This window comes from Nothoprocta perdicaria, unplaced genomic scaffold (genome assembly GCF_003342845.1).
Source record: "Nothoprocta perdicaria isolate Ctin4 unplaced genomic scaffold, notPer1 scaffold_128, whole genome shotgun sequence".
NCBI classification, from domain to species: Eukaryota; Metazoa; Chordata; class Aves; order Tinamiformes; family Tinamidae; genus Nothoprocta; species Nothoprocta perdicaria.
In genome coordinates, this window is record NW_020454405.1 from 212,288 (window position 1) to 224,940 (window position 12,653).

At 47.7% G+C, this 12,653-nt stretch overlaps 1 protein-coding gene across 1 annotated transcript; it reads left to right on the forward strand.

Moving 5' to 3' along the window:
• The first annotated feature begins 4,160 nt into the window (after nt 1-4,160).
• HOXA7 (homeobox A7) lies at nt 4,161-7,558 on the forward strand. Its single transcript, XM_026033387.1, has 2 exons — nt 4,161-4,669; nt 5,766-7,558. Exons 1-2 carry the CDS (start codon nt 4,294-4,296, stop codon nt 6,047-6,049), a joined length of 660 nt encoding a protein of 219 aa, XP_025889172.1. The 5' UTR covers nt 4,161-4,293; the 3' UTR covers nt 6,050-7,558.
• Nucleotides 7,559-12,653: the final 5,095 nt, after the last annotated feature.

Below are 12,653 nucleotides of genomic sequence, written 5' to 3' on the forward strand. Positions count from 1 at the left end.
CGGCAGGTGGCGCTGCGCGCCCGCGAAACGCGCGCAGCCGGCGCGCGCCGCCATCAGCGCGCCCCGCCGCCCTCCTAAAATGTCGACGCTGACGGGCGCGCAAGGGCGCGTTGCGCTCCAGCGTGGCGGGGTCCGCCTTCTTTATATTTATTAGTATCATTCATTTATAGTTATTTATTTTTTTGTTTCGCATTTCTTTCCTCCCTCCCACCCCTGGACGCGGTTTGGGCTGCGTGCGCTGCACGGCAGCCCTTGCAAAGGTGACGCTTGCTCGGGGGACACACGCCGCGTTTATCCTGCTCCAAACCCTAGGGAAGGGAGCAGGGAATGGGAGCAGTCCGGGCCCCGGGCGCGCTGCCCGCTTATCTTTGCCTTTCCCTAAATTTCGGCCCTTCCCCGGTGAGCTTCTGCGCCCGCAGGCACTGTGCTGGGCTCATGGTGAAAAATGCAATATTTGCGGAACGGGGAGATTTCAGGGCTGAAAAAAAAAATATCATCAGGGCAGGACCATCACCGATGCTCGGTGGGTCCCCCCAAAGAGCCCCAAACAGGAGGGTCTTCGAGGGAGCGTCTTCGCCTGCAAGGCGGGAGCGACGGGAGCGCAAGATCCGCCGACGAGCCGCTTCGTCGGGCGCAGGGAACGGCAGCAGAAGAAACCTTCATTTCAGAATAATGTACCGTCGAGCAAAACTCTGCAACAGCTGTCTTTGATACAAATAAAAGGCTCCGCTTGTGTCCCCAGCAATTCCAGCTCTGTGGGACCCGCCGGAGTTATATTGTACAGATGCTGGCAGCCTGATCCTCTGCAAACTTGACATGTCTTTCAAAGTCATTCGGAGCTTCTTCCAGCATGTTATTTTCTTCCCAGGAGCTGTTTACATATATAACATATAAATACGGAGTATATGTATGTGAAATATACGTATCCCGTTTTCTTCCCCAATTTTGGAATTCTGCGTCTTTGTGAATGCTTAGATGGGAAAGGTGGTGTATTTTCGAGTTAGCTGAAAAAAAAAAAAAAAAGAAAAAGAAAAGAAACCCACACACACAGAACAAATAATTGGAAGAGAAATAAAAGCAGGAGGAAGGGAAGCATAAAATGTGGTTTGAAGTACCACCGTTGTATTTTTCAAGTTAATGCCAGACACGTAAATAAATCGCTACATAGGACTCCGTAATAGAACTACTTTCTCTTTGCTTTATATACATTTCCTTGAATCAAAGCCAGTTTCTTTACATCGAAATTCTCCATCGGGCAGGAATGTGAACACTGTGCTATTTTCTTTTCCACACATCATCTCAAAGATTTAATTCTTTCTAGGGATAAATTGCCAGAGCCACTCCCTGCTTTCTAATAAGCGCTTCGCTATCAAATGTTCGTCTAGAATAGCATTGCTAAACGTGTTATGATTAATTTTTATTTTTCCTTGGGCACTAAAATAATATTGTGATTAGAAAGTGTTTGTGCCTCGTCATACTAAGTAATATCTTGGCACAGTATGTTCCATTATATTTGTGGGTAAATAACGGAGAGCAGAGATTTCAAAACAACAAAATCCTGTCTGGTATCAGCCACATCAAGATACTGCTGCACACACAAACCATAATCTTGTAGTGCTCCCAGGTCGCTTATAACTTAGGAGCACCGTTTTATCACTACCTTTTACTTCCCGGAAAAACTCCGAATTTAAAGCGTAATAGTCCAGACTCAGGCGAAAAATAACAGTAATAAATATATATATATAAATACAATCCAGGCTAGAGAAATCGCTTTTTTTTTAAGTATGTGAGAATATTGCAATGCCCGAAACAGGGCTTTTTGTGGTGGCTCGTGGTTTTCTCGAAGACAAAATTATGTTCCATTTTTCAGTGGCGATGACACAGCAGTTCTTTAATTTATAAATATATACGTCAGGATTATATTTAAAAGTCTATTTCAGAGGCAGTGCTATCCTGCTCTTTGACGAACAAGTAAGGGACGAAAGGTGTAAAGGTGATGGGAACACATGTCTAGGAATCCCAGCAAGTTTTATTCAATGATGAAAGGAGCTATGTATATTATTGAGAAATCTAACGAGTCGGCAGAAAGGTCTGAAAGCGAAAGAAAAACTGTATTCCTAGGCACTTGGAATATATATGCACAGGGATAAATAAATAAACATGCACATATTAACAGAAAGGGAGAACTGAAATAAAAACGCTCGGCTATTCCATTCAGCCCTGTACTAGCAATATTTAAGTCTAGACACTGGTTATGTTTGCTGTTTCTTTCTTCTTGCATCTTGGTATGTTGTCACCAGAGAAGCAATTTATTGGTCTAATGACATCTACTTCAGCCTCTTTGATCTCCGTCGTCGTTGTCTTGTTTGCTTCGCTTTCGTTTAACTTCATGGGCCTTTATTCCTTTCTAGCAGCCCCTTTCAGCCGCAATATTCCCACATTGCGCTTTGCAACCGCAGGCATATTGCCTAATATTGGAGAACTGAAATAAAGAAATGAAGAAAAGGCTCTTTCTCCGCATTCCTCCCTTGCGCTTGCGAATAATAACTGCATTTTCAGCTGCCTAACACTTGGCAAGTATCTAAATACAGGGCGCACATTTGCATGTCGGAGCACAAATATCGCAGGGTTCTCGCCTTAGAGAATTTATTTGCTCCTGTCAGTAACCTATATTCATAGGGCTGCAATAAGCAGGCATAAAGAGTCCCAAAGGGTGTGTGTGCGCGGGGGGAGAGCAGCGGGTAGCGGGGGAGAGGGGTGTTCCGCGCTTACAAAACGCAAAGTTTAGGGTCCGTGCGAAATATCGCCGAGAACCATTTTAACTGGTGAGAAAGTCTTTGTACACGGGGCACCAAACTATAATTGAAAGGAGAATTTCCGGGGCAATTCCATTGTGCTCCTTCCAGTTTATGATGTGCAATCCAGGCAGGCAGTAAAAGCTGTCTTTACCAGGACTCCCTGTCTGAGGGAAGGAAACTCATTTTACGATCCGTTTAAAGGAAGGGCACGGCGCAGCATCCTCAATGCAAAGCCCTGCTCATTGTTGAGGAGCTGCGGGGTTAGAAAACCAACAACGTTGCCCGCGGTCTAAGGGTAACGTTGCCGCCTCGAGCTTAGGACTGGAAGGTACGTACGATGGAAAAGTAAAAGGGGCTTTAAATAGGTGCCTGAGAACTGAGTCGCCACTATAAAGGCATTTCTTTCGACTCATATAGACATATACACATATATATGTATATGGCTTTTTTTTTTTTTTTCCTCGGGAGAAGAGGTATTAGGAAAATAGAGTCCTCGCTGTAATTCGCCCCTCTTTTTTTATTATATATATGTATATATATGTGTGTGTGTGTATATATATACATGTGTATATATGTGTGTGTGTATATACATTAGGCGTATATATATCCTTCTCATATATATATATATCCTTCATATATATATATATATATATCCTTCATATATATATATATACACACATATATATATCCTTCAGCGGGGAATCTCGGTGCGATAAGGGACGGGGCACGCAGCGAAGCCGGCGGGCCTGCAGCCTTGATTTTCAAGGTTCAGGCAGAGATTGGGAAACGGCCGCGGGGCCGGACAGGGGCTGCGACGGGGACTCCCTGTCCTGGGGGAACCTTCACCCTCAGCGTCACTTCACCCTATGAGCCAAGGACTTGGTTTGGGGGGGATCTTAGTTTCAGCCTTTTGAGGGTTTTAGGGTGCCTCGCCTTCAGGTGCCCCGGCTGTCGGGGGGGTAGAGGGACAGGGGCTCCCCCGCCGCCCAGGGGGGCACCGCGCAGGGACCCGCCGCTCTGCAGGCTCCTCTCCAGAGCTCTCGGGCCGCCTGGGTGACGGGGGGGCTCCCCGGGAGTTTCTGCCACCCCTTTTCCCCACGGGGAGCACATGGCCTCAGTCTGCTCTTGTCCCCCGCGTTGGCGGCAGCRCGGCGCGGGGCTGCGGGGCGGCTCTCCGCAAGCGGGCCGGGCCCCGCGGGACCGGGCCGGGCCGGGCCCAGGCAGGCCGAGTCGGAGCGGAGCGGAGCCGAAGCGGGCCGGGCCGTCGCGGCGGCCCCGTCCATGGCCGGGCAGCGGCGGCCCCCGGCCGGCACCACCTGTGAGGCGGGCGGGGATTGGCGGGCGGCGTCATATGACCGGTCACGTGCTGGAGGCAGCTCGGTCCAAAAGAAAATGGGGTTTGGTGTAAATCTGGGGGTGTAATGTTATCATATATCACGCTACCTCGTAAAACCGACACTGAAGCCTGCCGGACAACAAATCACAGGTCAAAATTATGAGTTCTTCGTATTATGTGAATGCGCTTTTTAGCAAATATACGGCGGGGGCTTCTCTTTTCCAAAATGCAGAGCCTACTTCTTGCTCCTTTGCAAGCAACTCCCAGAGAAGCGGCTATGGACCAGGCGCGGGTGCCTTCGCCTCCTCCATGCCCGGCTTGTACAATGTGAACAGTACCATATATCAAAGCCCGTTCTCTTCCGGATACAGCCTGGGCTCTGATGCCTACAACCTGCATTGTTCCTCTTTTGATCAGAACATTCCCGTCCTCTGCAATGACCTAACCAAACCCAGCTGTGAGAAAGCGGAGGAAAGCAACCTGCACAACCAGGCTGAGCCTAATTTCCGGATATACCCCTGGATGAGGTCTTCAGGTAGGGGCAAGCGGACAGGGCTGGAGCTGTGGCCGCCAGGCTGAGCGTGTCGCCAAAATTACTGTCAGCACAGCCTTTATGGTTTTAATTATAGCCGAGGCGCCATTGCGTAGAAAGCCCGTGGCATTGTATGTAAATGAGTATCATAAAACTTTTTATTGCCCAATTAATGGGTTCTATCCTCGTAAATTTATTTAACTCCGTTTGCTATGGAATTGGGGCAGTGACTTTATTTGCGCTGTTCGCCGTGGAAACGGGGCGAGTCGGCCGCGCGCTCCGCGAGCCCCCACGGGTGAGTGTGACCCCCCTCCCCCGCCCACGGGCACGAGGCGGGCACCCAGCGCGGCTCGGGGGCGCACGCGGAGGGCAGAGGGGCGTCCCGGAACGGGGCCCGCGCTCCCACGGACCTCTCCGGCCCCCCGGCAGGGAGACGTGTCACTCCTGAGCCCCTGCTCTTTTCCATGGAGATAAAAATCTATAGAAAATCGCTAAACAGGAAAACGCGCGGGAGGGAGGTGGGGGGGGAAGGTTGAGGGGGGAGACTGTGTGAAAAACGAGAGCGTCCTTCTGGAGCTAAATGCGATGTATTGTTTACGATCTAGGCGGGGGAGGGGGTGTGGGGGAGCCCCCTGACATTAAAATAAAATAAATACAGCCCAGCCTTCCAGCTTTTTTAATTTTCCCTTGCGAAACGCGAAAGTCTGGAAGGTTTTAGGGAAATACATCGCCTGGGGGAAAGTTCCTCCTCCCAAAAGCAATTTCCTCCCCCACCTCCTCTCCTGAATGCTTTCTCTTTACTTTTGCTATGTCTCGAGCAACTTAATTTTTGCCCTGCCCGAGCAGGGCAGGTCGTGTAGCAGAAATGTCTTTGTTAGGGCAAAGTGGGGGGGCGGGTGGAAGTGAGAGAAGGAGGTTATTGACTCTCACTTGGACGTTCTGTTTTGCTGGATTTTGCTGTTAAAAAAAAAAAAAAAAAAAGGAATTTTAAAAAAAGGAATAAAAAAGGGGGAAAAAAAAAAGAAGAAAAATGAGAATGAGGAAAAAACTTTCCACTTATCTTCCTGCCTAACTCGTGGACGTGTGTGCCTGGTTTCAGGTCCAGATAGGAAGCGAGGGCGCCAGACCTACACCCGCTACCAGACCCTGGAGCTGGAGAAGGAATTCCACTTCAATCGCTATCTGACTCGCCGGCGGAGGATAGAGATCGCCCATGCCCTGTGCCTCACCGAGAGGCAGATCAAAATCTGGTTCCAGAACCGCAGGATGAAGTGGAAGAAGGAGCACAAGGAGGAGAGCTCCAGCACCCCGGCTCCCAATGAGCCCACGTCAGCAGCAGCGTCTGTGGAGAAAGTGGAGGAAGACGAGGAAGAGGAGGACTAAAAGGTCCCATCGAGGAATCAGCCCCTTAGTATAATGTATGCACGTGACAGTTGTAAAGGCTCCTTCTAAAGAAAAAAAAAAAAAAAAAAAGAGGGTAAAAAGAAAAAAGAGAGACTCTCTGTTTTTATTAAAAAAAGAAGAAAAATCAGTTCCCTTTAATAATATCTTGCAAGCAAGCATTTAAAAAACATTAAAGCGTTTCCTAGGCTGGGTTTCCAGTCCCGTCTCTAGCCTCCCACTCTTCCCAATCTCGTCCTTTCCCAAACCTGTTGGTAATATCTCCTAAGAGCACCCAACAATCACTTGGGTTTCGTTCACCCAAGCTTGGGTGGCCGTGTCCAGGGGCTGCTGCTTGCACATAGAGTAAACCGTGACCTTCCRAAGTAACTACCTGACTCAAGAGTCCCGATCATTTGTAAAGGGAAAAAGTGCATTAGGCTCATATTGAGGGGGAAAAAACTACCTAATTTTGAATAAGTAGCTCTGCACTTCTCATTTATTTCTTTTTTTTTCCTTTTAATTATTATTATGAAAATATCATAACTAACAGCTACACTAACAAAAGGTTATACTGCAACTGGGCGGGGGGGAGATGTTACACAAACCACTACAATCTACAATGATTTGTACTACCTATTTTCCAGACTACCTATATATCTTGCTCCGCCTACCTATCTTTTAAAGTATACTGTATTTTAGTAGTCAGAGAAGATAACGTACTAATGTGAATCGCAAAATGCTTATAGATACATAAGTGTAGTCATTCGAGAAGCATGCATCAATAGCTTTGGTATAGAATTTGGTACCGAAAAGGCTGAATATATTTAAAATTAAAATAATATATTTATTCCAAAGCAATTATAAATGAAAACCATATGCTGCAATATATCTCTGTTCTCGATTCTTTACTCTTCCGAGTGAGGAAGCAAATACACGCCAATATTGTACAAAGCGGTTTAATATCTTCCGTTGGCTTCTACCTTTGGCTGGCTCTTTTAAAGGCCGTTTTCTTATGCTAGTTTGATCTTGCTGAATATAGCGAAAGWGTTCTTTGAAAAGCGAGTTAAAATGACCATGTTGCCACCTATCAAAAAACTGTTTGTCCTGATTATTCGAATGTGTTAATATGTAATACCGTGAATTTTCCTACAATAGCAGATACTGTATATTTGAACGATTTTTTTGTCATTTATATTTGTCTTGGAGCTCATTTGTAAGATCATGTCACAAATTGGGAAGTATGTAATTAATTTGGAAACTTTGTAGCATGACGTATTGTTAAGAATTCTGTATAAATCCGTCTTGAAGGTTTGGCTAAAGTTTATTCAAAAATTGTATGTTACAATGTGTTTCGATGTGTTCGTTGTGAACATTTGGATATGCCGTGTAAGTATTGGAAGTGGAAAAAAAATCGTCTGTGAACTCTCTTTGGAAGTGATACCGTGTTCAAGAATCTCCCACGATAAATGTGTTTTATGTTACACAGAAAATAAATATGCTTGTTGACAATGAATTGTGCTTCTTTATTAGCGAAACAGTACGAAGGAAGCATTAAAAATAATTTACACAGAAATAAAGAAATTAAACCATATAAATCCTTCCCCCCGCCGTGTAATCATAAAGAAAAAAAAAATCAAGATGATAAATTGATAGAAATCAGTCATTTTCTGTATCTTTTTTTTTTTTTTTTTTTTTTTCCCAGCGCAGTTGATTAATAAAGCGGAAAGCCTTTTTTTAATGGGAGGGCGTCCTTTCACCGTCTTCTCCTGAAATCATAAGCCCAGCGCAGGCGGCCCGTGACCGAGCCGAAATCGCAGGCAGTGCCACAATATTTGGTAATGAACGGAAAGTGCGATACGAAACTTGCGAGTGTAAAAAATCTATTCGGGAACGAGATGGTTTGTGCGGCTTTATCCGGACGTGGGGCCGCAGGACGGGATTAAAAAAAAAAAAAAAAAAAAAAGGAAATTCGCCCTGAATAATAATATATATAAATGTATATATAGGTTTTGTCAGGCAGCACATAACGCCAACAGGATTAAATATTTAAAATAATAAAAATAAAATAAAATTTAAAAGTCCCTTAATAAGGCCAGTGAAAAACAGGTAGAATGCGAGCCTCRTATGAGCGGAACTTCCCTATTTCTTCTGCTTTCGGTTGCTGGTCAAAGCACTAATTACAATTTTAATAAAATTAGTGCAAACTCCAGGTCTTTTAAAAAACTCCAGGGCTGCCTCTGTGGTAAGATGGCGCCTCTCTAAGACCTGCCTCTTCTTAGTGATGAGGAAAAGGCCATAAATCCGTTGTTGTTTATGAAAATTTACAACTTTGCAATACAACTTTATGAGTTGTTCGGTTTTTCCATTGGTCCTCGTCGGTCATGTGGATGGTAACCGTGAACATGAACTTTTTTATAATTTCCCTTGCGAGAATAGAGCCGCATTCTTTTGCTGAGCTCTGTCCTGCTTCGGATCTCTCTGGCTTTCAATCCCCATTTCATTTGTCCTTTGTAAGGCAATAGTGAGCAAAGTGTGCGGAGGTTCGGCATAAGCAGCCGCCTAGAACACAGATCCGGGATGGCAATTTCCAGTTCCCCCGCTGGAAGGTGTGGCATATTGGATTCAAAGCACTGGCGTGGCAGATTTTCAACTTGCAACCTGGCTAATTTCCTGCTTCTTCTGGCACCAAAAGGAGGGCGATTCGTCTCCTGTGCAGCCAAAGCGACAGCTGTCAAAGTCGCAGGGGCTCCTGTGAGCCAGAACCTAAAAGGTGAGAAATGTATACGACACTACTGTAAGCAGGGAAACATACTTTAATGCGTTTGAATATTAGACATGTGCAGTTGTATCAAATGGAAATGTGACCARCCAAAAATAGATGTGCCTGCAGCTCAGTATGTTTTGACTTAACATGTGCATGCAAAAAATATTCCTAAATAAAATGTCTACTTTCTATTATTTAGCAAGGGAGCCGTGGATTTTTYACCAAGTTTATTTCTGCTTGTGTCTGCTAGGGGGTTGCCGTGACATTCGGATTATTATTTTCTAATAATTCTGGTTTAAAGCATCATTTCGAGGGATTTTTTTTTTCATTTAGAGCATGAAAGAAAAATCCTAAACACTAATTTTTATTTCGCAGCTTTAGGCTGAAGTTAATGTGTTTAGCTATGCATGTGGATGTTCATATTTTTGACCATTTCAGGGGCAAAAAAAGGGGGGGGGTTAAAAAAAAAAAAAAAAAGGAAAAAAAAAAAAAAGGAAAAAGCCAACGCTGTGTCTCCTGGCATGTCCAGGAGAAAGGTTATTCCTGGAGCCGGGAAGAAGCGCGGAGGTGCAGTTTGGCTGCAGCCCTGCGTGCCGCGGAACGGCGGGCGCAGCAGCGCGGGTGGAGCGGAGCTGCCCCGCGGCGCCTCCGCGCACCGCGGCGGGCGCTTYCCCGTTCGGGGAGCCGGCTCCGCAGCGCGCAGCGAGCCGCGCTCCGCTCCGCGCCGCGCAAGCAGGGCCGCCGCGGCGCCTCCGAGCCGCGGCGCCGGCTCCGCGGCCGCCTCTGCGCGGGAGGAGGCGCGAGAAACGCCGGCCGCGGAGGCGGGGGTGCTGGCGCTGCACATTTGCAATGCGGTATCCGCCGGAGTGGAGCTGCAGCGAGCGCCGGATTATTTATTGCGGGGCCGCGGTGCTCAGTGCTGCCACGGCGTGGCCGAACCGCGGAGGCGGGCGCGGAGCGGCCCCGCGGCCCCTGGCCAGGGCAGCACCGCGAGCCGCGGGGCTCCCCGAGGCATCGCCCTCGGCCGCCGAAAAATTAAAAGCAGAGAGAGAAAAATATAATGGCAATAAACCCATCGGTCTGTTTGAGCATCGCGGCTCGCTCGTGGACAGGATATTCCGGCAGGGTTGGCTCTTCCCCCCTCCTCTTCCCCTCGGGTTTTACCTTGGTGTCAACTGTAAAATATCACGCTGGTAACTGGCTGGGTAGGATGCGCTCTGCCCTGCCTCCCTCCTTGCCCCCCGCCCCAATTGAGGTCCCTAATACCAGTSCAGTCTAAACAATGGTTCTCCTTGCCCAAACTGTTTGGATTAGGAGCTATTAGTTAAAGGTTGTTTTCTGTGACACTGCCGAGCATGAGAGGGGTCTGTAAGTGGATTTATATGCGAGGAGAAGGAGGCTTTTAAGCTTAAGAGGGTAACTGCCCCCGCACCTGTACCGGGCCGGCGGGAGGTGCGGAGCAAAGCGCGGCGCCCGGCGCTGYGGCCGGGGCCGCCGGCAACCCAATAAAAGGCGGATGAAATAAATGGGTGTTGCAAAGTGTGTGACTTGGTTGCAGTGGGAAAAGGCAGCGAGTGCCTTTGGGCTTTCCGGCGGGAAGCGGTGGAGGAAAACTGCTGCGAAACGTGCCGAGTCAGGACATTCTGGTCTTTTTTTTTATTATTATTTTTATTATCATTATTATTATTTTCTCTGGCAGAGCTCGAGAGTTGCAGACTATTGTAATTCGAGGGGCTTCTTGGGTARGGGAAGGAGCGGAGAGGATGCATGGATGTGACTGAAGCGAAGATAGCACTGCAGATTGTTTAGCTGTCACTGTAACTCTAACACGACCCAGGCAGGCAAATGTGCAAAATTCAGTCCTTTTTAATATCGTGGGGTCAACGACGACATATTTCCACCGCCTGTGGTCAGGATTTCAACAGTCTGATTTGGACGCAAACAATAACTTGAAAGAGACAACCAGAGAAAGAGAGAACCAGAAAGAACAGGAAAACAAAACAAAAAAGAAAAAAAAAAGAAAAGAAAAGAAAAAAAGAAAAGAAAAAGACAAAATCAAATCAATATGTAGCCTATGTTCTAAAATGTGAATGCGACTGAACCTCTCGCGATTTTTTATTTGTGCGTATGTTTGTGATGGATTAAATCAAAAGCCCGCCCAGCCACAACTTTTTAAAGTATTGGACGAGGGGTTTCACATGCCCCAAGTATTATTTTTTCATGGCACATTTTCGTTTTGACCTATGGTGTGAAAAATCTGCTCGCTTAAACACGGCTTTGCATTTACTCCCTTGTGTACTTTTTTTTTCCTTGTTGTTTTCTCCCCTCTTTTTTTTTTTCCCCTAACTCTATTTGCAGAGAGTTAAAAGAAAAAAAAAAGAGAGAGAGAAAAAAAAAAGCTTTTCCGGGGAAGGCTGCCTCTCAGTAAATACATGTTTTCCAAATGACCTCTCAAAGCATGCAGCGAATGCAGCTAGAGAGATGTAATTCTACCAGGTGTGTTTATGGCTTTGCTTGGATGAAGGGGTTAAGGAAGCTGAAAAACAAAAATTAGAGGTAATCAACATCTGAATGTGAAAGTCCAGCTGAGACTGTGAACAATACGAACTATTGTGGGGAAAGGTTTTAACTCACTACTGTTTTATAGGTATCGTAATCAGCCCCCGGAAATGAGATAAATAGTCCTCCAACAACAACAAAAGTCTCGGTTTAAGGCTGCTTTAGGAAGGAGAGCTCGTACGAATGTCACTTTCCACCAGAGCACGTTTAAAACTAGGCTATTCAATCTGCTGTAATGGGCACGTATTATGAGTAAACACAGCTTGGAGTGAGCAACCTCATGTTATCTCCAGGAACTGCAGGGTTACGGCTGAATTAAAAGCATCTCGGCGAATTTCATCAGCTCTGTTACTGTCCCTGCCCTGGGCCAGGAATTATATTTCCGCTATGGGGTAACTGCCATGTTGAAAAATGAACGTGGAAATGTTTGTTTCGCGATTTTTCCCCCCTCTCTCTTAAAGAAACACGGCTGCGTTCAATCAAATTATTGGGAGCAACAACGAAAACGATTGGCTTCTGCTGASTCATTAGCGGCGCTGTATTAATTAGGAATAGTCCTACTGGTTTGGGTCTGGATTTGAGCGTTTGAAACACACAGACCGATCCATGTAGGGGGAACTTGGTGAAAATCGACGGGGGAAACTTTATTTTAGCCTCTCGGAGGGCGCCGGAGACCTCGCCCAGCACTTCCGAGGGGCTCCCAGCACTTCCGAGGGGCTCCTTTCAAGGCACTTCTTGCAAAATAAAAATATCCCCCTCCGCGAAGGCCCCCGTTTCCTGCTCCGACCGTAAGCACCGCGGCAATTACCGGCGTGTGGGAGAAGACAGGAGCCCCCTTGCACGCGGGATGTGCCTTAATTTCGCCCCGCACGCGAACGCTGCCTTCCCAGCCGGGGCTGCGGGGGGGAAACCTCCGTTTGGGGGCGATCACAGAGCCATCGAGACACGGGGTGTGTGGGGGGGAACCATCCAGGGGCGATCCCCCCCGCTTCCCTGCGCTGCACCCCCTTGTTCACGTGCTCCTTCCCCCCCCCCTCCGCTCCAAACTTTCCCTCCGCAACATCCATCACCGCCTCCCGCGCCGCGGCCCTGCCCACGGCGGCCGCGCGCTCCCACGGGGGCACCTCCCCCGCGCTTGGGGCGGGGGTGGGGGGGGCACATTTAAGGGCTCCCACCCCCCCCCATTGCCGTCTCGGGGGCAGGGGGGTCGCCGCGTTGCGGCGGCCGTCCCGGCGGGCCGGTGGCCGGTGCGTTGGCGCGCGGTGGCGGCGGCGGCGGTGG

What these genes read in the sequence shown, in the direction of transcription:
- HOXA7 (XM_026033387.1), top strand. Translation starts at nt 4,294, where the DNA reads ATGAGTTCTTCGTATTATGTGAATGCGCTTTTTAGCAAATATACGGCG. An exon ending in CCCCTGGATGAGGTCTTCAG is followed by an intron (nt 4,670 to 5,765) that starts GTAGGGGCAAGC and finishes GCCTGGTTTCAG; the next exon opens with GTCCAGATAGGAAGCGAGGG.